At 47.5% G+C, this 24608-nt stretch overlaps 1 protein-coding gene across 2 annotated transcripts in view; it reads right to left on the reverse strand.

Annotated features, from left to right (window-relative positions):
* Window positions 1-11490: 11490 nt before the first annotated feature.
* LOC140720575 (butyrophilin subfamily 3 member A3-like) overlaps window positions 11491-24608 on the reverse strand; it is a 68285-nt gene continuing 55167 nt past the window's right edge. For both annotated transcript variants that reach the window (XM_073035413.1, XM_073035419.1), the window contains 2 exons: window positions 19217-19243; window positions 11491-12107 (listed from right to left, as the gene is read on the reverse strand). In XM_073035413.1, the coding sequence (XP_072891514.1) occupies window positions 11575-12107; window positions 19217-19243 (560 nt within the window). In that variant the 3' untranslated portion in view covers window positions 11491-11574. The remainder of the gene's footprint in view (window positions 12108-19216; window positions 19244-24608) is intronic.

Raw genomic sequence — 24608 nt, forward strand, 5'->3', positions numbered from 1 at the left:
CGTCCTGACATGAAAAGCCTCATCCTGAGAGCAGATGCGGTGGAGACGAAGGAATTGTGAGAAGGGGATAGCATTTTTGCAAGAGACAGGGTGGGAAGAGAAATAGTCCAGGTAGCTGTAAGAGTCTGTAGGCTTATAGTAGATATCAGTAGATAGGCCGTCTCCACAGATGGAGACAGAAAGATCAAGCAAGGGGAGGGAGGTGTCGGAAATGGACCAGGTAAATTTGAGGGCAGGGTGAAAGTTGGAGGCAAAGTTAATGAAGTCAATGAGCTCAGCATGCGTGCAAGAGGCAGCGCCAATGCAGTCGTCGATGTAGTGAAGGAAAAGACAGGGACTGTTCCACAAAGCCAACAAAAAGGCAGGCATAATTGGGACCCATATGGGTGCCCATGGCTACACCCTTGGTTTGGAGAAAGTGGGAGGAGCCAAAGGAGAAATGATTGAGAGTAAGAACTAATTCCGCTAGACCAGGGGTGTCAAACTCATTTTAGGTCACGGGCCGGATTGGGCAAAATGCAGCTTCATGCGGGCCGGATCAGTCGGGCGCGTGCGAACGCAGCTTTCGTTGCCTCTGTTTTTTCAGCCTGCTCTCATGTGTCTCAGTCTCTGCTATAACTACAAAGTGTTTCACTTCACAAATTCTGTTTCTTATGAAGAAGACTGCTGAGTAAGCATTATTTTTATGATTGGTATTAACTTACAATCATAGGCTTCATATCGCCGGGCCATTAATAATTAAAATAATAGATCTATCTAAAATGATCTCGCGGGCCGGATATAATTGTACGCCGGGCTGGATATGGCCCGCGGGCCTTGAGTTTGACACCTATGCGCTAGACAGAGAGTGGTGGTAGACGGGAATTGGTTAGGTCTGGAATCCAAAAAGAAGCGGAGAGCTTTGAGACCTTCCTGATGGGGATGGAGGTATATAGGGACTAGACGTCCATGGTGAAAATAAGGTGGTGGGGGCCAGGGAGCTTAAAATCATTGAAAAAATTCAAAGCGTGAGAAGTGTCACGAACATATGGGAAGAGATTGAACAAGGGGGGATAAGACAGTGTCAAGGTATGCAGAAATTAGTTCGGTGGGGCAGGAGCAAGCTGAGACAATGGGTCTACCTGGACAGGCAGGTTTGTGGATCTTGGGTAGGAGGTAGAAACGGGAGGTGCGGGGTGTGGGAACTATAAGGTTGGTGGCAGTGGATGGGAAATCCCCAGAATTGATAAGGTTGGTAAAAATTGACTGTTGCACTCAAGTGTGATGACTAGGGCTGAATACTTTCTGCTAGTTCCCTGAGATTTGACTCATAACTACAGACAGCCAGTCTGAGACAGTCTGTGAGGTGTCTTGTCAGTAAGACTTAGATTTCATAATGTTCATCTGTTGCAACACAGCGCCCTCGCAAACCTCCTGACAGACTGAATATTTGAATGGGCAGTTTCCTTTGTTAGACTGAATGTTGAACCTGCCATGTTTTTCAGGTGTTTTGATTGGTAAATCGTTACTGAGTCACTAGTACAAGTCTCTGCGGTTTGCAAGATCATTGCACCACTGTTTTTCGTTTCCCAGTTATTTATATCTGGGGAATTTTGGAAATTACAGGGGGAGAAGTGTTGTAAAGTTAACATTATAAAGATGATACAAATTAGCATAATGGTAATATAGCAATACCCCCGCTACGTAAAGGTGTTTGTAAAGAGAGGTTGCTTCCGGGTTGCAGTTTTACTTCCGGTCATTTCGAGTCCGGGGCATGGTAGGACTACACACACATGCGCACTAGACAGAAAGAACGGAACTAAAACCCCGCAACCCGGAAACAATCTCTCTTTATTTAAAAAAAGCTTTCAGTAAGGGAAGTATTGCTGTTTTACCATTATCCTAATTAGCATTACTATTTTTTGTAATGCTCACATTACAACAGTATTTGTGTATTTAATTTTCAATTTTTTCGGGATCTACTGGGAGGAAATTTAATGTATTGCAGTACCGATTTCAACCAGAGGGCGGGGATGGCGAGCGGCCCAAAGGTCAGTTTCACGGTGCAGGACCGCCGCCTGCCGCTGGAAAACGGTACTGCAGGAGGAGCAGAAACAAAATGTAATTGCTGGGAACCGGCACTAGAACTTTTTGTGGCAAACACGAGGAAATCTGCAGATGCTGGAAATTCAAGCAACACACACAAAATGCTGGTGGAACGCAGCAGGCCAGGCAGCATCTATAGGGAGAAGCACTGTCGACGTTTCGGGCCATGACCCATCGTCAGGACCCTTCTGTCTCGGTCCAAAACGTCAACAGTGCTTCTCCCTATAGATGCTGCTTGGCCTGCTGTGTTCCACCAAGAATTTCTTGTGTCCGGAATGTGGGCGTCGGCAGCAGGAACAACATTTACTGCCCATCGACTGCCCTTGAGAAGGTCGAATCGAGCAACTTCAGCTGACATTTAACGATAATTTTCAACCTATTATAGACAAAACCAAAAAAAAGATTAAACCAGTGGCTTCAAAGGGACTTTGAAAGGCTGGGTTTTGTTTTGTAAAGCGGAAGGTCTTTCCAGGATTACATATATAACTCTCCCCTTAAACGTCGATAAAAAAATCTGTAAATTGACAGACACCATGTTGTTTAACTTTTTATGCAAAAACAAAGTTCATTATATAAAAATATCTGCTGTCATGAATAGTTATGACGGGGGGGGGGGGTCCTAAATTTTCTAGATTTTGACAATCTTAATAATACTTTCAAAATTAATTGGATGAAACAATTTTTACGTAATCCCACTTCTATATGGAATTGTTTTCCTTCTTTTGTCTTTTCCCAGGTTGGTGGATTGAATTTTTTTCTTTTATGTAATTACAAAATAGACAAAGTTCCTCTCCATTTATCTCAGTTTCACAAACAGATGCTTTTATCTTGGTCTTTCATTTACAAACACAATTTTTCCTCCACATAGTTACTTTAGCTGGAATAACCACAACATAACTTACAAGAATAAATCTTTTGTTTTATAAAGGTTGGTTTGATAATAATATTTTGTTAAACAGTTACTTAATTCAAGTGGTACTTTATTGAGTTATACTGAGTTTTTATCCACCTTTGAATTTCCTGTGACTCCAAAAGAATTTGCTGTTGTTATGGATGCAATTCCCTCTGGTGTAATTATGTTGTTTAGAAATACATCATATTTGGTAGTTGAATTACCCAGCTTGGATCCATCCAGTACAGCTGTAGGAAAGATTTGTTTTCATCCATCATTTTAAAAAAATAATAAAGGTATTAGAAGTTTGTTAAAAAAATTACTTCTATTCCTATGGCTGTTAGCTTTTGGAATAGTCGCTTGGGGAATCTGAGGTGGAGGAGTATTTGGGGCCTATTTAATAAATTTTTATTGAGGAATAAAATTAATGAAATTTCATTTAAAATTATACATAGATATTATCCAAGCAATGTTTATTTGATGGGGTTTAATTCTGATATTGAAACTAACTGTTCTTTTTGTGGTTTATATTCAGAGGATCTATTTCATCTGTTTTGTGATTGTGAATGTGTTAAAACATTTTGGGTTGATGTTTGTAAATTTATAGATCAATATATTAATGTGGATTTTACTTTTTGTTTTGAAAATGTCTAATTTGGGTTTACTAATAATAGCAAATCTCATAGGGATCATTTCTTTATCATAATTCTTGTTAATTTACAGCAAATTTTATATCCATAAATGCAAATACAGCAATCAGAAACCTTCATTTATATTTTTTACATCAGACTTCAAACTATACGTTAATACTCTGAAAACTTCCCATAACCAGAAAGCTGTAAAGACTGTACAAATCTGTCAACGTTTCGGGTTATCTCCGTAAATGTTTCTGTTTTGTGACTCCTTTTAGATATTGTTCCTTCTGTCCAACAGTATTTAGAGTGGATTTTCCTGTTTATTTAAAGTTAATAGTTATATATTTGTTGCTGCTTATGTGTGATTTCCTGGCTTTGTTAGCATATGTTTAGTGTTTCTGTTTTTGTTTGTGTTCAATAAAAATAAAAAAAATTTAAAAAAGTTAATGAGCAGTTACAACATTTTGTTCCTGTCTTACCACCACCCTTACAAAGCGTTCCACGCACTCTCCACTCTCTGTGTAAAAATCTACCTCTGACAACCCCCCCCCCCCCCCGTACTTTCCTCCAATCTCTTAACATTATGCCCCCTCCTTTTAGCTGTTGCTGCCCCAGGAAATACTTCCTATTCATGACCAGCCTCTTTGTGAAAATTCCTGTTAAATCCTTTCCTTCTCATTTTATACCGATTAGTTCTTGATTCCCCAGTCTGGGGAAAAATGGGTCCAGCTAATTAAAACTGTCACAAGAGTTCGAACCTTATCACCAATGACTCAGGATGTAACTTGAAATATCAAGTAAATCCAGACTTAAACACTAACATCAGTAACGGTGACATTTTTACAGGATTGTTGTAAAAATCCATCCAATTCAGGTGGCACGGTAGCCCAGCAGTTAGTGTAACGCCCGGGGTCAATTCAATAGACAATAGACAATAGGTGCAGAAGTAGACCATTCGGCCCTTCGAGCCTGCACTGCCATTTTGAGATCATGGCTGATCAATTACTATCAATACCCGGTTCCTGCCTTGCCCCCATATCCCTTGATTCCCCTATCCATAAGATACCTATCTAGCTCCTTCTTGAAAGCATCCAGAGAATTGGCCTCCACTGCCTTCTGAGGCAGTGCATTCCACACCCCCACAACTCTCTGGGAGAAGAAGTTTTTTCTTAACTCTGTCCTAAATGACCTACCCCTTATTCTCAAACCATGCCCTCTGGTACTGGACTCTCCCAGCATCTGGAACATATTTCCTGCCTCTATCTTGTCCAATCCCTTAATAATCTTATATGTTTCAATCAGATCCCCTCTCAATCTCCTTAATTCCAGCGTGTACAAGCCCAGTCTCTCTAACCTCTCTGCGTAAGACTGTCCAGACATCCCAGGAATTAACCTCGTGAATCTACGCTGCACTTCCTCTACAGCCAGGATGTCCTTCCTTAACCCTGGAGACCAAAACTGTACACAATACTCCAGGTGTGGTCTCACCAGGGCTCTGTACAAATGCAAGAGGATTTCCTTGCTCTTGTACTCAATTCCCTTTGTAATAAAGGCCAACATTCCATTAGCCTTCTTCACTGCCTGCTGCACTTGCTCATTCGCCTTCAGTGACTGATGAACAAGGACTCCGAGATCTCTTTGTATTTCTCCCTTACCTAACTCTACACCGTTCAGATAATAATCTGCCTTCCTGTTCTTACTCCCAAAGTGGATAACCTCACACTTATTCACATTAAACGCCAACTGCCAAGTATCTGCCCACTCACCCAGCCTATCCAAGTCACCCTGAATTCTCCTAACATCCTCATCACATGTCACACTGCCACCCAGCTTAGTATCATCAGCAAATTTGCTGATGTTATTTTCTATGCCTTCATCCAAATCATTAACGTAAATGGTAAACAGCTGTGGTCCCAATACCGAGCCCTGTGGCACCCCCACTAGTCACCACCTGCCATTCCGAGAAACACCCATTCACCGCTACCCTTTGCTTTCTATCTGCCAACCAGTTTTCTATCCATGTCAATGCCTTCCCCCCGATGCCCTGAGCTTTGATTTTACCCACCAATCTCCTATGTGGGACCTTATCAAATGCCTTCTGAAAATCGAGGTACACTACATCCACTGGATCTCCCCCGTCTAACTTCCTGGTTACATCCTCGAAAAACTCCAACAGATTAGTCAAGCATGATTTACCCTTGGTAAATCCATGCTGGCTCGGCCCAATCCTATCACTGCTATCTAGATATGCCACTATTTCATCCTTAATAATGGACTCTAGCATCTTTCCCACCACCGATGTCAGGCTGACAGGTCGATAGTTCTCTGTTTTCTCCCTCCCTCCTTTCTTAAAAAGTGGGATAACATTAGCCATACTCCAATCCTCAGGAACTGATCCTGAATCTAAGGAACATTGGAAAATGATTACCAATGCATCCCCAATTTCCAGGGCCACCTCCTTTAGTACCCTAGGGTGCAGACCATCTGGACCTGGGGATTTGTCAGCCTTCAGTCCCATCAGTCTTCTCATCACCGTTTCCTTCTGAATGTCAATCTGTTTCATTTCCTCTGTTACCCTATGTCCTTGGCCCATCCATACATCTGGGAGATTGCTTGTGTCTTCCTTAGTGAAAACAGATATAAAGTACTCATTAAATTCTTCTGCCATTTCTCTGTTTCCCATAACAATTTCACCCAATTTATTCTTCAAGGGCCAACATTGTTCTTAACCATCTTCTTTCTCTTCACATACCTAAAAAAGCTTTTGCTATCTTCCTTTATATTCCTGGCTAGCTTGCGTTCATACCTCATTTTTTCTCTCCGTATTGCCTTTGTAGTTAAGTTCTGTTGTTCCTTAAAAACTTCCCAATCATCTGTCCTCCCACTCACCTTAGCTCTGTCATACTTCCTTTTTTTTAATGCTATGCAATCTCTGACTTACTTTGTCAACCACTGTGGCCCCTTTTCCCCCCTTTGAATCCTTCCTTCTCTGGGGGATGAACTGATTTTGCACCTTGTGCATTATTCCCAAGAATACCTGCCATTGCTGTTCCACTGTCTTTTCTGCTAGGCTATCCGTCCAGTCAACTTTAGCCAGCTCCTCCCTCATAGCTCCATAGTTTCCCCTGTTCATCTGCAACACTGACACCTCCGAGCTGCCCTTATCCTTCTCAAATTGCAGATAAAAACTTATCATATTATGATCACTACCTCCTAATGGCTCCTTTACTGCAAGATCGCTTCCTGCTGCTGTCTTTAAGTTTGCAGTTTCTTCCTGTGACTGTGTGATTTTCCTCCGGATGCTCCGGTTTCCTCCCCCATTCCGAAGATGTATAGGTTGGGATTAGTAAGTTTCGAGCATGCTACGTTGGTACCAGAAGTGTGTCAGCATTTGTGGCCAGTGCCCTGGACAATCCTCAGACTGTGTTGGTGATTGACGCACAATGACCCATTTCACTGTGTGTTTCGATGTACGTGTGACAAGCAAAGCGAATTGTTAACTTTAAATTCACGACTGATACTGAGGGGAGGACATCAGCCTTCCGTACCCCCTCTGGACTGGACGTGACTTCAGATTCTTGTCAATGTGGTCGTCCCCGAGATTCCCCGCTGAGATGATCGTCAAGTGACATGGCCCAGGGGAGACAAAGTCGGCCAGGCAAGCAGAGTGATCACCCTGGAGTACAACAGGAAAAGGCTTTGAAAAGAAACCTGGTTAGCAGCTGAGTTGAAACTGGCTGTCAAAGAGTGGCTTTTATAGTTTCAAAGGAAGTCAAGATTACGAATGAGAAGGCAACGGGATAGAATTACAGTCGTGTGTGATTAGACCTGACCCACACAAGGAGCTGTAATGATGTAAGACAGGATTTCCCAGTGTGGGTCAAGAATTAGAATCAGAATCAGGTTTATTATCACTGATTTATGTTGAGAAATTTGTTTTGGGGCTGCAGGACAGTGCAGTCAATAGTTTTACTACATGTTACATGGTGCAAACTCCTCTGGTACTGTTGCTGGTCCGTTCAGAAATCTGATGGTGGAAAGAACAAGGTGTTTCTAAAACACTGAGTGTGTGTCTTCAGGCTCCTGTACCTCTCCCTGATGGGTCAGTGAGAAGAGGGCAGTCCTGGATGGCGATGATCAAACAAACCCATTGAGGATTTTCCAGTCCTCTGGGACCAGGCCAGGATCAAGTGACACTTGAAAGATCATGACCAATGCACACAAGTAATTCAGCGGGCCAGACAGTGTCAGTGGAGGGAAATAGACTGTTCAGAGGAAGTGTTTTCAGCAGCATCACAGACACAGACAATGGCAGAAAACTTAAATTCTACAAAAATTATATAAGGCAGTGAAGAAAGTGTGCTAGACTGGATGAGGGGAGAGTGAACGGAGGAGTTTCACATTGTGAACAGTTTAACAGAGGATAGTTTCCAGTAGAAGATAAGGCAGTAAGTGGTTTAATGGGGGGAAGATGCTGGAGGAGAAGGAAATGGTTTCTACATCTGTAGATCTCGGTCGGATGGAAATTCATTCAACTGTAACTCAGTCGAGGGGATCTGATACGGTAATACTTGTGGGGTTGTGTGGAAAGGAAAAGGTGGTGGGGGAGAGGCTGGGGACCGTAAGTGAGTAATCTGCAAATTCCCTACTGGGTGGGAGATTCGGTTGTCTCTCACCGCACTCCCAGACAGTGCTCCTGTCTCAGTTGGAAATGCTCATTGTCACACTGGAATTCGTGGGACCTTCGCTTGAAGCCCATCACCCCTCCTGGGGCAGAGTCCACCAACAGCAGCTCACCAGAGTCCTTGGTCCGAGGGCTGTCTTTCACGTTGTTCCTCGATGTAGACCATCTTCGAAGATCCTTCCTCTCCCAGTGATGAGATCTTTGGAGCTTCTGTTGGTGTTCCTGTAGCTCTGGAATTTTACAGAATGAGGTTGCTTTCCCCCTGCCCAACCCTCCTCCTTTTGCAGCCGGACTGGGGACTGTCCATGGTGGCTACCTGGGATCTTTCTGTGCATAACTTGGCCTCAGGTGTCGGCTGCACTACGAGAGGACTTGGTCGACTGCTGAAGCTACAAGAGAAATGAAAGCCGGGCAGCGTCACTAAATATCATCAACAGGTAAAAGCCCAGAAACCAGTCATGTGGCCTTAAATGCCACGACATTGAACCCTGAGACTGCCTGGTGGTGTGGACATTTAAAAGAAAGAACTGTTTGCAACTTCGATTTGAAGGACCATTTCAGGTTTTGCTGGTCACTAACACAGACATCAAGGTCAGAGACAAACCGTCGTGGATTCACACCTCTCACTGTAAGACGGTGTCTAACCATGGCGGTTGGATGAGATCGTGTCCTTTCCCTGCCACCAACACTCAAGCTGCTGGGTGTGTATGGCTGTCCCGGCACATGTAGAAATGGATGTGTCCTTCACCGAAACAGAGATGGACTGTGACTTTAATTGGTCCAAGCCCTCAGCCCCGGGTATTTCTGGTGCAATGATGGTGGGACCCCCTTCATCCCCTTACCCCTTTATACAGCCCCCTGCTGTACTCACTGTACACCCATGACTGTGTAGCCAAGTTTCCATCAAACTCAATATATAAGTTTGCTGATGACACCACAATTGTAGGCCGTATCTTGGGTAATGATGAGTCTGAGTACAGAGAGGAAATTAAGAACCTGGTGGCATGGTGCGAAGACAATAACCTATCCCTCAATGTCAGCAAGACGAAGGAATTGGTTGTTGACTTCAGAAGGAGTAGTGGACCGCACGACCCCATCTACATCGGTGGTGTGCAGGTGGAACAGGTCAAGAGCTTTAAGTTCCTCGGGGTGAATATCACAAATGACCTGACTTGGTCTAACCAAGCAGAGTCCACTGCCAAGAAGGCCCACCAGTGCCTTTACTTCCTGAGAAAGCGGAAGAAATTTGGCCTGTCCCCTAAAACCCTCACTAATTTTCATAGGTGCACCGTAGAAAGCATTCTTCTAGGGTGCATCACAACCTGGTATGGAAGTTGTCCCGTCCAAGACCGGAAGAAGCTGCAGAAGATCATGAACCTAGCCCAGCACATCAGACAAACCAATCTTCCATCCTTGGACTGACTTTACACCACACGCTGTCGGAGCAGTGCTGCCAGGATAATCAAGGACAAGACCCACCCAGCCAACACACTTTTTGTCCCACTTCCCTCCAGGAGAAGGTTCAGGAGCCTGAAGATACATATGGCCAGATTTGGGAACTGCTTCTTTCCAATTGTGATAAGACTGCTGAACGGATCCTGACCTGGATCTGGTCTGTACCTTCCAAATATCCGGACCTGACTTGCACTACCTTACTTTCCCTTTTCTATTTTCTAATTATGATTTATAATTAAATTTTTTATTATATTTACTTTGATTTGTACTCCAGGGAGCGTAAAGCGCAGAATCAAATATCACTGTGATGATTGTACGCTCTAGTATCAATTGTTTGGTGACAATAAAGTAAAAGTAAAGTATCGGATGGCCAGAATGTCACTGGGGATGTGGGATGTAAATTTGGAAACAACCGGTGTTTCAGAGGATGGTTACAGATTCCTCTGAAAGACAATAACCCCAGGGTAAAAAGGACAGTGTTGCCCCTGGAGAATGTTACACCTGCCTAGGGAGCCGGTAAACCAGCACAGGAACTGATTAACATGACATCAGCACTGGAAAAGTTAGTAAATTAAACTGCATATGCTCTCGATCCAAGCCAATAAGCAATATCTAAATTTGTCGGCAGAATTGTTGCCGGTCCATACAGTGGCATTGCAAATCCAAATGGCTTTGGACTTTGTTTTATCCGAGAAAGGAACCACGTGTGCCCAGATTGGACAAGAATGTTGCACTTACATACGAGATGAATCAGGACCACAGAACTCACTTCACAGATCACATCCTGGAGGCCACCAGGAAGATGAAGGAAATAGGAAACCAATTCCACAATGATAATCCCACAGGAAGCTTGTGACCCTGTTCCAATCCCATTTGTTTTTCCGGTTTTGATTATAAATATATATATATATATATATATATATATATATATATATTTATATTGAGAGGATCGGAGTTGGGGACACTGATGATTTTGTAATTTTTTTTTATAGATACTATAAACAGCCCATTTATTTTTTAAAATTATTTTTTCTCCTTTTTTTTCTTAATAGTTTAGTTTTTCTTAGGGTATTAATATTTTTTTTTTCTTTTTCTCTTTTCTGTTTTTTTTCCAACATGAATTACTTAGTTTTTTTTGTCTCGTTTATATGATATTTGTATCATTCATGATTTGGGAAGACAACTATAATGTACTTATTGCTTATGCATCCTTTTATGTTCATTTTAATTTTGTAAGTTTGTAATTCCATTATCTATGTACTAATCTTATCATGTTGATATTAATAAAAAGATTGAAAAAGGAAGCTTGTGGCCATTTTGTTTCCCACCTCCCTCCCTTTATTCCAGTCTCCACATCCCTCTTTCCCAAAGATTCCATCATCTTTGTCTGTCCCACCTCTCACCTCCCAGGTTCTGACACATTTCCACACTCCACCCCTCCCTCATCCGGATCAGCTGTCAGCTTTTACTCCCCCTTCCTTCCACCTTTCTGCACCAATTCTTTGGCACTTTGTGTGTTACCACCGGCGCCTGTCCCGTCCCCTAAGCGTCACCCTGACCTCCCTCTCCCAGTCAGCACCACCACCACTTGCCCCAGTTACCCTGTCAGTCCCGGTGGATTTTAGCACCCGGGGGAGCCGGGGAGCTCAGGACCCGCCGCCCGCGGCTGCTGCTGAATCCGCAGTGTTTCTGTTCCGTTGACGGATGCGATGAACGAGTTAAAATTAATGGATCGATAATTCTCACATCGTGTTTATTTCACTCTCCGCACATTTATATTTACACTGACTTACTCCCGACGCCGGACCCGGGACCCGACCCGTTTACAGACCCAGAGCGGAACCGGAGCAGATTCTCAGCCACTCGTTTTCATATCCAGTCTCGAAGAAAGGATAAAGTTTCTCCGTGAATTTATTCCCAGTGAAGGTGTGGAGATGGGACTTGGTCTCCGCGTTGTAAAATGAAACTGTCCCGGACTCGTAACTGAGATAAACTCCCACCCTCCCGGGGATGGGATCGGCAGGGAGACGGGACTCAGGGGAGGTGAAAACACACATCTCGTCATCATCCCGCCCGATGATCCAGATACCAGTCTCCGGACTCCGTGTGACCCATTCCTTCCTCTCCACAGACTCTACGGCGACTCCCAGACTCCACCACAGATTCCCCGTCACCTCCACCTCCCAGTAATGTCCCCCTGATGTGATTCCCTCCGATCCCAGCACACATTCCCAGGCTGTGAACCTCTTCCCGGTGTCAGGGAGATCCCTCCAGGTCTCGGTCAATCTCACACTCTTCCGATCCTCAGACACCTCAAGCCCCGGATTCGCCGTTTCCACATCCAGGGTGACAGAGACTGGGGGGAGAAGCAGAGAATTAGAGAGTCCCCGGGGATCGGGGGGAGACTCGGGCAGCGCGGCCCCGGGACCAGGGGGGAGACTCGGGCAGCGCGACCCCGGGGATCGGGGGGAGACTCGGGCAGCGCGGCCCCGGGGATCGGGGGGAGACTCGGGCAGCGCGTCCCCGGGGATCAAGGGGAGACTCGGGCACAGTCGGGTGGGCGACAGGAACCTTTCCCGGGGTTTTACCCAAACGCAGCGGATGGACAACCAGCATCTTCACGAGGTTTTTCACCGGGATAGTGAGTGAAGGTTATTTAGATCAACACACTAACATTGTGGAGGATCTCAGCGGGTCAAGCAGCGTGTGTGGAGGGAGATAGACAGTCGATGTCTGAGGCCGAAAGCCAGCATCAAGAATGGTGAGAAAGAGGAGATAGCCAGTGGAAACAGGTGTGAGGAGGGGGTGAGGCAACAACTGGATCCAGATGAGGATGGGAAGAGTGAAAATTGGAGGCATTTAAAGAGGAGGTCAGGGAGGATGTTCTGCAGAATTCATTCATCCTGACCAACTTGCTTCAACAAGCTTGTCCCACTTGCCTGTATGTACCCATTATTCCTTTAAACTTCCTCTGGGAGACTCCTCAGTTCCAGGGAAAGTCCCAGCCTCTCCTTGTAAACCAAACCCTCCAGTCCTGGTAACGTCCTTGTAAATCTGTTTTACTCCCTCTCAGTTCAATGACAGCCTTCCTTTCGGAAGGTAACCAGAACTGTACACATTGCTCCAAATGTGGCCTTACCAATGTCTTGTGCACACGTAGTGTGACATCCCAGCTCCAGCACTCAGTATTCTGACTGATGAAGACAATCACCTCCTGGTCTCTCTGTTCCACAACACTCTCCAGGGACCCACTGATTCCTGTGTAAATCCTGTCCTGGTTTGCCTTCCCAAAACCCACATCTCTCTGAATTAAAATCCATCTGCCCTTCACTGCCCAGCTGATGAAGATCACGTTGTAATATTGGATAAACCACGGGCATGATGGTGATGTTCAGGGTTGTCATGGTGACGTAGCAGATAGCGCAACACTATTACACCTTATAGGGTTTGGGGTTCAGTTGTGGCACCGTCTGTAAGGAGGGTCTCTGTTCACCCCACAACTGCAGGGGTTTTGTCCGGGTGCTGGTTAGTGGGTTAACTGGTCGTTGTAAATTGTTCTGTGATTAGGCTAGTGTTAAATAGCTCAGTTGCTGGGTGTGTGATTTGATGAGCTGAAAGGGCCCGTTTCACACTATATCTGAAAATTAATAATTAAATAACTCGCTTCACTGCCCACGACACCACTGATTTTAGAGTCCCCCACAAACCTCCTAAACACGTCACCTACATTCTCTCCAAATCATTCATATGGATGATGAAAAACAGTGGACCCAGCACTGATCCCTGCAGAACAACCACTGGGCACAGGACTCCACCCAGCCAACTCTGTATCCAATGGGCCAGATCGTAGTGTAGCCCATGAGATCCAACTCTCTGGAATAGTCGACCATGAAGTACCTTGTCAAATCCCTTGTTAAAGTCCATGTAGACAATGTCTACTGCACTTCCATCATCTCCATCCATGCAGAAAGCCAAGCTGGATGTCCCTGATCAGTCCTCACCTTTCCAAATGAATGTAGATCCTGTCTCTCAGAATCCCCTCCATTAATGTACCCACCACTGATGTTAGGGGTAAGTTTTCTACGCAGAGAGTGGTGAGTGCGTGGAATAGGCTGCAGGTGATGGTGGTAGAGCTGGATAGGATAGGGTCTTTTAAGAGACTCCTGCTTAGGTACATGGAGCTTGGAAGAAGAGAGGACTATGGGTAATCCTAGGTAATTTCTAAAGTAAGTACATGTTCGGCACAGCATTGTGGGCTGAAGGGCCTGTATTGTGCAGTAAGTTTTATTTGTTTCTATGTTTCTATAAAAGCCAAGCTGGGTATCTCTGATTAGTCATTGTCTTTCCAAATGAATGTAGATCCTGTCTCTCAGAATCCCCTCCATTAATGTACCCTCCTCTGACGTTAGGCTCACTGGTCTGTACTTCCCAGGCTTTTCCCTACAGCCGATCTTCAATAAATGTTCAACATTAGTCTCCCTCCAGTCTTCTGGCCCCTCACCCGGAGCTATCAATGACTCACATATCTCCAAATGGGCTCCACACTTTCCTCCTGAGCTTCCCACAATGTCCTGGGATACACTGGATCAGGACCTGGGGATTTATTGACCTTTCTGCATTTTAGGACCTGCAGCACATTTGCTTCTGTAATGTGGTTCAAAATGGGGTTGATCATCTTCTGTAACACGGGGGAATTGAGGGCCCTGTGGAACTGGCACAGAAGAGGAGTTGAGGCCTGGGACAGGGAAATGATGACAGGGAAGGTTTAGAAGGATACGGGCCAAATACAGGTAAATGGATCGAGGGGTGATCTGACAGAAATAGCTAAGGTGATGAGGGGCTTAGATTGAGCAGATGGTTGAAATCTTCTCCCCACAGGAGTGGGATCAAATACAAGAGGTCACATGTCTGAGGTGGGAGGAAGGAGTTTAAAGGTGATTTTATTTGAAGAGTGAGTGGTTGATGTTGGAACTTGCTGCCAGAGGAGGTGATGGAATCAGATACAATCACTGTGTTTCGGAGACACTTAGACAGACACTTCATAGACAAGGCACAGAAGGAGACTGACCTAATGCTGGCCAATGGGGTGAGTACAGATGGGTAAGTAGGTCAGCACAGAGTTGATGGGTCGAAGTGCCTGTTTCTGTGCTGTATGACAATGACTCTGTGACTTCAAATGAACTGAATGACTGAGACCCCACAGCCCTGCGGTGCAGAAAATTCCACAGATAAACATCCTTGGTATCGTATTCCAGCCATTCCTGCTTTGCCGTCATCCCTGCCAGTGTTCTTTTCCAGTGAATTCTGGCCAACTCCTCTGTCATGCCTCTGTAATTCCCTTTACTCCACTGTAATACCGATACATCTGACTTCTGCTTCTCCTTCTGAAATTTCAGTGTGAATCCGATCATATTACGATCACTTTCCCCGAAGGGTTCTTTTACCTTAAACTTTCTAATCAATTCCAGTTCATTTCACCAGTCGAGAATAGCTGATCCCTGAGTGGGCTCAACCACAAGCTGCTCTAAAAAGCCATCTCTTAGACATTCTAGAAATACCCTCTCTTGGAATCTGATTTTCCCAATCTACCCACATATTGAACCCCCCCCCCCCCCCCCCCCCTTGTATCATTGCCCTTTTGGGATGCACCTTCTATCTCCTGCTGTAGCTTGCAGACCACTTGCTACTGTTTGGGGTTTGTATACAACTCCCATCAGGGTCTTTTCACCCTTGCCGTTCCAAAGCTCTGTCCACAATTATTCAACACCTTCTGATCTGATGTCCCCTCTCCTTCTAATGATTTGATTTCATTTTTTTTACCAACAGAGACACGGAGCCCCCTCTGCCTTCCTGCCTGTCCTTTTGATACAATGTGCATCCTTGGACATTAAGGTCACAGCTATAAACTTCTTTCAACCATGATCAGTGATGCCTACGACATAATACTTGTCAATCTGTAACTGTACTACAAGTTCATTTACCATATTCCGTATTCTGCACACATTCAAATATAACACCTTCAGTCCTGTATTCAGCCTTTTAGATTCTGTCCACCTTTTAATAAACAACTCACCCTGTTGACTGCAATTTCCTCTGTCATCAGCCTCTCCTTGTCCGGAGTCTCACTGCACACTGCCTCTGTTTGTAAACCAACTACCTCTTCCTCAGCACGATCACTCTGGTTCCCACCCCCCTGTCAAATTAGTCTAATATGCCACCCTCCAGGCATATGGCACCACTACTGTGACAAATGAGGAGACAAAGATGACCGCCAATGGCACAGAAATCTCTTCCCTCACTTCCCAGAGTAACCTGTGGTATAGACTGTGGACTTATCCATCCTAATACTTTACTAAACCAGCACATCCTCTTTCTGAATGTCGACGTTCTAGCGTATCAGCCTGTTTTGTGCTCTTCTCTGAAAAATCATAGTCTCTCTCTCTCAGTAGTTAATATTGAAGCAAAGTCTTCATTAAATACCTTTCCAACCTCCTCTGTCACCAGGCATGTTTCCACTTCTATCCTTCATCTGTCCTACCCTCACTCTAGTCATCCTCCTGTTCTTCATGTATGTGTACAATGCCTTGGGGTTTTCCTTAATTCGACTCACCAAGGCCTTCTCGTGTCTTCTAACTCTCCCCAGTCCAGTTTTCAGCTCCTTCCTGGCTACCTTGTAACTCTCTAGAGCCTCATCTGATCTTTGCTTCCCAAAACTGGAAGTAAACTTTCTGTTTCATCTTGTCAACCATGGTTTCGTCACCCTCCCACCCTTTCACTGTCCCAATGGGACAAATCTGTCCATGAACCCATGCAAGTAGTTATGAGAGTCAGTGGGTTTATAGAAGATGTCAATGGACAGTCTGTCTCCAGAGATGGAGACCGAGAGATCGAGAAAGGGACATTTGACAGGACCCCACCACTAAGCACATCTTTCCCTCTCTACCCCTCTCCGCTTCTTGCAGGGATCATTCCCTCCACGACTGCCTCGTCCACACGTCCCTCCCTACAGATCTCCCACCTGGTACTTATCCCTGCAAGTGTAAGTGTATCCCTACACCTCCTCTCTTACCACCATTCAGGGCCCCAAACAGTCCTTCCAGGTGAGGCAACACCTCACTTGTGAGTCTGTTGGGGTCATCTATTGCATCTATTGCTCCCGGTGTGGCCTGGTCTACATCAGCGAGACCCGACGCAGATTGGGGGACCGCTTCGTCAAGCACCTCCGCTCCGTCCGCCACAACAGACAGGATCTCCTGGTTGCCACCCACTTCAACTCTGCTTCACATTCCCATTCGGATATATCCATACATGGCCTCCTCTACTGCCATGATGAGGTCAAACTCAGGTTGGAGGAGCAACACCTCATCTACCGTCTGGGTAGTCTCCAGTCTCTGGTATGAACATCCAATTCTCCAACTTCTGGTAATTCCCTCCCTCTCCTTTCCCCCATCCCAGTTTCACTCTGCCTCCTCTTCCAGCTGCCTATCACCTCTCTCATGATTCTGCCTTCTACTACCCATAGTGCTTTCTCCTTAGATTCCTTCTTCACCTCTCCTGCCTATCCCCTCCCTGTTTCCCCTCCCCCACCCCTAGATCTTTCCCCGATTGGTTATTCACCTGAAACCTACCAGCCTTCTCCTTCCTACCCTCCCCCCACCTTCTTTATAGGACCCTGCCCCCTCCCTCTTCAGTCCTGACGAAGGGTCTCGGCCCGAAACGTTGACTGCTCGTTTCCACGGATGCTGCCCGACCTGCTGTGTCACATACTTTATCTGGATCTGTTAGTATCGATCCGTCTGCTGATCTTATGTATCCTGTAGAGGAGGTTTTTTAATTCCAGTAATTTCCTTAATTTTCTTGTACATTTCTTTGCTGTTGTTAATATGGCCTTCTACTTCATTGCATTTTTGATTCAGCCATTCTTCCTTTGCAATATCGCACAATTGTCTGGTCTGTCTGTCCAGCTCTCTGTATTGCCCTTCATTATTCTTCTCTGTTCCATCAGATCTAGAATTTCTTTGGTTATCCTCCCTTTGTTGGTGTGTTGGATTTCTTGTACTGGGATTATCTCCCCTGCTGATTGCTGTATAGCATATTTAAATCTGTCCCAAACAGGTGTAGTTTCGTTTTCGTTGATGTGTTCTTCTACAGCTGTTTTGAATTGTTGCTTAAGGATGCGATCATTTTTAAGTTCTCCCAACATATACTTCTTTCTCTTTGTTCCACGTTTCAGTTTCTTTGATTTTGTTTTGATGGTAGCTATTACTGGATGGTGATCTGAACCACAGTCTGCTCCTGGGTAGGCTTTAGAATTTGTGATATTATTTCTAAAGCGTTCATTGATGGTAATGAAATTTATCTGATTCCTTGTTCTATCTCCAGGGCTAATCCAAGTACACAATCTACGTGGATGGTTTTTATACCGAGTATTGGTCATCATTTAGTTGTTTCTGACACACCAATCAGTAAACCTTTCTCCATTTTCATTTTTCTCCCCTAATCCAAAAGGTCCTGTGATGTTATCAACCCTTCCCTGTCCAACTTTGGAGTTAAAATCTCCCATGAAGAGTTTTATATCCTGAGATTTACATTGCTCATAAGCACTGTCGAGATCTTCATAAAACTTGTTGATATCCTCTTCAGTGATCAGTGGATCCAAATCCCGTCACACACTCCTGTCACCTAATTCCCTGATAGGAGATCCAGTATTGAATTCTCTCTACTTGGGACAGCTGCATGTTGAGGAAACTTTCCTGACACATTTGATGATCTCTATCCCACCCAACTCTCTGCGATCTCTCTGTGATCTTCCAGTCTGTCTTGTCTGAGCACTGCAGTAACATTTTTCCCTGGCTAGTGATACCAGATTTCCCCCTTTAATCTCTTCTGCTCTGTCATATTTGCCAATTTTGCTCTCATGTTTAAAAACATGTCTAAAACAATGGAACCCGGAACACTGAGCTGCCGGTCCTGCCCCTCCTCCAACTAATGACTACAATGTCATAATTCCACGTGCTGATCCATGCTTTAAGCTCACCCGCCTTACGTACAATACTTCTCGCATTGAAATGGATGCAACTCAGAACATTCTTCCCACCATACTCAACCTTTCAATTGCTGTCTTTGTACGGAGTGTTAACAGCATCTTTTCCCACAACTGCTCCATATCTGCTCTGGCACTTTGGTTCCCATCCCCTGCAAGACTAGTTTACACCACTCCACCCCACCCCACCAACCCAGAGCAGTACCAGCAAATCTTCCCACTTGCAAGCAAAACATACAAACTGTTATATTCTATGCTTCAGCCTGTGAATGCAATCATACCACATGACTCTTCCACTTTTGTGAGAAGACATCACCCTGAACTCCTTCAACCTCCTGAATACCTCCCATTACACCGAGACTGACTCATTTTCAAAAAGCTGTTTATACTAAACCTCTCAGTCTAGTAACACAAGATCTTACCTTCATGGCCACATATCCTCTTCCACACTGAAAACAGAAAGAACAGACAAGACTGAAGAAATCTCTCGTGGATTTAGTGTGCAATTAATTTCACAGGAAACAGCTTTAGATACATAATAGAAGCTTCTAATTCTGTATCACCACTTGTAGGAGAGAAGGTAAATGTTTATCATCAAGGACCATGTGAGTAACTTTCCCAGAGTCTCAGTCTCCAGCATTACCATTTCCCATGGGGTGGAAGATACAAAAGCCTGAAGCAGTCTGAAGGACAGCTTCTACCCTGCTCTGATAAGACTATTGAATGATTTCCTAGTACAATCAGATGCACTCTTGATCTGACAATCTACCTCAATATGATCTTGCTCCTTATCATTTCCCTACACTGCACCTGCTCTGGAGCTGTTACACTTTCTCTGCATGTTGTTGTTTTACCTCGTTCTATCAGTGCACGGTGTCATTAATTAATCTGAACGAACAGCACGTGTCACATACCCCGTGACCGGGATACCAAACCAGCAGAAATTGAACAATACGTTGCAGTCTGGTATTACTGTAAACTAAGTAATACAGTACTATAAAATGCAAATATATAAAAAACAGGTTAGCAATGATATATTCTGTGTGTATATATACATACATACATACATACAGAAGTGTGGAAATATAAATCAAAACCAAGCTCCATCGAAGTCTAGGGGTAAATGAATAGTCTTATGATGGTGCAGAGTTCAGTTCAGTTCAGTTCAATGCTCTGTGGAGTGGAGGTGGGGAGGTGGATGGGGAGAGAGGTGGGGAGGAGAGGGAGAGTGGAGGGGCAGTAAAAAGTGGGAGTGGGAGAGAGTGGAGGATGGAGGAGAGAGAGATGGATGTGAGAGATGAGGGGAGAGAGGTGGGGGTTGTGGTGGGGGAAAGATGGGGAGATGGTTGGGGAGAGAGGCGGGGAGAGATGGGGGAGAGACATGGGATGTGAGGGGTGGGGGGAGAGAAGGCTCGAGAGGGGGTGCGAGACGGGAAGGAGACTGGGAATGGGGGTTGTAGAGAGAGGGCAGGGAATGGGGAGGGAGAGAGGAGGGGAAGTAGGAGTGCGAGGGAAGGGAGAGCTAGAGTGGGGGCAGAGAGGGGAATGCTGAGAGGGGGAAAGGGAGAGACACAGAAAGATGGGAGGGGAGAGGGAGAGTTAGTGGGGATAGAGACAGAGGGGAGGGGGCAGAGAAACGGGGAGGAGAGATTGGGGAGAAAGAGAGGAGGGCACAGAGGGGGTGGGTGAGGGACAGAGAGAGAGGTGAGAGGGGTGGGGAAGAGCGGGGATAGTGGATAGAGAGAGAAGGTAGAGAGGGAGTGGGTAAAGAGAGAGGAGAGGGTGTAAAGAAGGCAGAGGGGTGTTGGAGATGGGGAGAGAGGGGAGAGAATGGCTTGAGGTTTGGGAGAGAGGGGGGAGAGGGGGTGGGGAGAAAGAGAGAGGGGAGAGAGAGTAGGGAGGAGAGAGAGGGGAGAGGGGCAGAGTGAAAGCGAGGGTGGGGGAGATGGGGTGAGGAGAAAAGGGGGAATAAGAGAGGAGGGAAGAAAGGAGTGGGAAGAGGGATGTGAGGGAGAGAGGGTGGTGATGTAGAGAGAGCTCAGGGGTTAGAGGGCACGGGCATTAGGGAGAGGGGGATGGAGATTGGGGATAGAGAGTGGGGAGAGACGGGGAAGAGAGAGGTGGGGAGAGAGAGGGGGTAGAGGAATGGTGTAGAGGGTTAGAGAGGCTGGTAAAAGGGGTTAGAGAGGGGGTAGAGAGAAAGAGGGAGAGGGGTAGAGAGAGGGGTTGAGAGAGAGTTAGGGAGAGCGGGTTACAGACAGATGGTTAGGGACACATTGTAGAGAGGGGGGGTTACATAGAGAGGGGGTAGAGAGAGAGGGGTAGAAAGACAGTAGAGAGGGAGGGATTAGAGGGGTTAGAGAGTGGGTAGATGGAGACAGTGGGTAGACAGAGAGGGAGTAGACAGAGAGAGGGTGAAAGAGAGGGGGTAGAGAGACAGGGTAGAAAGAGGGAGTTAGAGAGAAGGGGTAGACGGAGAGGTGGGTAGAAGGAGAGAAGGTAGTAGGAGAGAGAAGGTAGGGAGAGCGGGGTAGAGAGAAGGGGGTAGAGAGAAGAGGGTAGACAGAGAGATGGGGTAGAGAGAGGGGGGTTAGAGAAGGTGAGGGTAGAGAGAGGGGATAGAGAGAGAGGGTAGAGATGGGTTAGGAAGAGTGTTAGATAGACAGGATGTAGAGAGGTGACAGAGAAAGAGAGGGGGTAGAGAGAGGGGGGTTAGAAAGTGGCCGTGGTAGAGAGGGGTTGGTAGTCTGTGGGTAGTGGTGGGTAAAGAGAGTTGGTTTTGAGTGAGTGTTTTGGGGGGTTAGAGGGAGGATTGTGGAGAGAGTGGGGGCTTAGAGCGGTTTAGAGGTGAGCGGTGAGAGACGGGATAGAGAGAGAAGGGGAGCGGGTAGAGAGACGACTAAGGAGAGAGAAAGAGAGAGTGGGGAGAGGGGTGTAGGGAGAGAGGGGTAGAGGGAGAGGAAGTAGATGGGGTAGAGAGAGAGGAGGCTTGGGAGGTGGCTGGAGAGAGGTGAGAGTGTGTGTGGAAGGTGAGGGGGAGTGGGAGAGGTGAGGGAGAGATTTTGAGGTGTGGGGGAGTGAGGTGAGGTGGACTGTGTGAAGTGAGAGGAAGTGTGGGAGGTGAGGGGGAGTGTGGGAGGTGAGGGGGAGTGTGGGGGTGAGAGGGAGAGTGGGTGAGAGGAAGTGTGGGAGGTGAGGGGGAGTGTGGGAGGTGAAGGGGAGTGTGGGAGGTGAGGGGGAGTGTGGGGGTGAGAGGGAGAGTGGGTGAGAGGAAGTGTGGGAGGTGAGGGGGAGTGTGGGAGGTGAGGGAAGTGAGAGGAGAGTGTGCTAGGTGAGGGGGGAGTATGGGAGGTGACAGGGAGAGGGGGAGGAGAGGGAGAGTGTGGGGGGTGGAGGGAGTGCCAGAGGTGAGGGGGCAGTGTGGGAGGTGAGTGAGACTGAATGAGGTGAAAGTATAGAGGCGAGGTGAGGGGGAATTGAGGAGGTGACTTTAGAGTCGGGAAGATGAGGTGAGGGTTGAGTGGGGGATGTCAGGGGTGAGTGTGGGATATGAGGGGGAGCGAGGAAAGTGAGGGAAGTGTGGTAGGTGGAGTGGTGGAAGTGAGGGAGAGTGGGGTAGGTGAGGGAGTGTTGGAAATTTGAGCGGGAGTGCCGGAGGTGAGAGTGGAGTGGGGGGAGATGAGGTGGGAATGGGGGAGGTGAGGGGGAGTGTGAGAGATGAGGGGGTTGGGTGGGAGGTGATGGGGAGTGTGGGAGGTGAGTGAGTAGGGGAGAGAGGGAAAGGGGAGGTGATGGAGAGTATGGGAGGTGAGGGGGAGTGCCGGAGGTGAGGGAGAGTGACGGAGGTGAGAGGGAGTGTGGGATGTGAGGGGGAGTGTGGGAGTTGAGGGGGAGTGCCGGAGGTGAGAGGGGAATGTGCTAGGTGAGGGGGGGTATGGGAGGTGAGGGGGAAGGTGAAAGGTGAGGGAGGAGTGGAGGTGGTGAGGAGGAGCGTGGGAGGTGAGCAGGGAGTGTGGGGGTGAGGTAGATTTGGGGAGTGTCGAGGTGAGGGGGAGTGTGGGAAGTGAGGGGTGAGTGTGGGATTTGAGGGGTGAATGGGGGAGGTGAGAGGGAATGTGGGATGTGTAGAGGAGAGTGGGAGGTGAGGGGGAGTGCCGGAGGTGAGGGAGGAGTGTGCTAGTTGAAGGGGGAGTATGGGAGGTGAGGGGTGGAGTGTCGAGATGAGGGGGGAGTGGGGGAGCTGAGGGGCGAGTGTGGGAGGTGTGGGGGAGTGTGCGATGTGAGAGGGAGTGTGGGATGTGAGAGGGAGTGTGGGAGGTGAGAGGGAGTGTGGGATGTGAGGGGGAGTGTGGGATGTGAGGGGGAGTGTGGGAGGTGAGGGGGAGTGTGGGATGTGAGAGGGAGTGTGGGATGTGAGAGGGAGTGTGGGAGGTGAGAGGGAGTGTGGGATGTGAGGGGGAGTGTGGGAGTTGAGGGGGAGTGGGAGGTGAGGGCGGAGTGCCAGAGGTGAGAGGGGAATGTGCTAGGTGAGGGGGGAGTATGGGAGGTGAGGGGGAATGTGGGATGTGAGGGGGAGTTTGGGAGGTGAGGGGGAATGTGGGATGTGAGGGGGGGAGTATGGGAGGTGAGGGGGAATGTGGGATGTGAGGGGGGGAGTATGGGAGGTGAGGGGGAATGTGGGATGTGAGGGGGAGTTTGGGAGGTGAGCGGGGATTGTGCAAGGAGAGGTGAGGGGTGGGTGTAGGAGCTAAGGGAGGGGTGTGGTATTTGAGGGTGAGTGTGGGAGGTGAGGGGGAATGTGGGATTTCTGGGGTGAGTTTGGGAGGTGAGGGGGAGTGTGGGATGTGAGGGGGAGTTTGGGAGGTGAAGGGGAGTGTGGGATGTCTGGGGTGAGACTGGGAAGTGGGGGAGTGTGGCAGGAGAGAGTGAGTGTGGGAGGTAAGCGAGGAGTGTGGGAGGTGAGGAAGAGTGTGGGAGATGAGGGAGGGGTGGGAGATGAGGGTGAGTGTGGGAGGTTGAGGGGGAGTGTGGGATGTGAGGTGTAGTATGGGAGCTGAGGGGAGAGGGGTAAGTGAGGGTCGAGTGGGGGAGATGAGGGTGGAGTAGGGGAGATGAAGGGGGAGTATGGGAGGGGAGGGGGAGTGGGGGAGTGTCGGGATGAGGGAGAGAGGGGGAGTTGAGGGGGTGTGTGCAGGTGAGGGGGGAGTGTGGGCGGTGAAGGGTAGCGTTGGATGTGAGGGGGAGTGTGGGGGTTGGTGGGAATTGTGGGAGGGGAGGGGGAGAGGGGAGGTATGGGGGAATGAGGAAGGTGAGCGTTGAGTGTGGCAGTTGAAGGTGAGTGTGGGAGGTGAGGGGGAGTGTGGGATGTGAGGAGTGGGTTTGGGAGATGAGGGGGTGTGGCAGGTGAGGGAGGAGTGGGGAAGGTGAGGGGGAGTGTGGGATGTTAGGGGGAGTGTGGGAGATGAGGGGGAGTAGGGGGAGAGAGGGAAAGGGGAGTTGAGGGAGAGTGTGGGAGGTGAGGGAGGACTGTGCTAGGTGAGGGTGAGTGGGGAGTTGGGTGAGTGTGGGAGGTAAGGGAGTAGTGTGGGAGGTGAGGGGGAGTGTGGCATGAAAGGGAGGGGTGGAGGAGGTGAGGTGTGTGTTTGAGTTGAGCAGATGGTGTGGGAAGGGAGGGTGAGGAGGAGGTAAGGGGGAGTGAGGGGAGGTGGTGAGTGTAGGAGTGGAGGGGTGACTGTGAGACGTGAGGGGGAGTAGGGGAGAGAGGGAAAGTGGAGGTGAGGGAGAGTGTGGAATGTGAGGGGGAGTGCTGGAGGA

The sequence above is a fragment of the Hemitrygon akajei genome, chromosome 2, assembly GCF_048418815.1.
Source record: "Hemitrygon akajei chromosome 2, sHemAka1.3, whole genome shotgun sequence".
NCBI lineage: Eukaryota > Metazoa > Chordata > Chondrichthyes > Myliobatiformes > Dasyatidae > Hemitrygon > Hemitrygon akajei.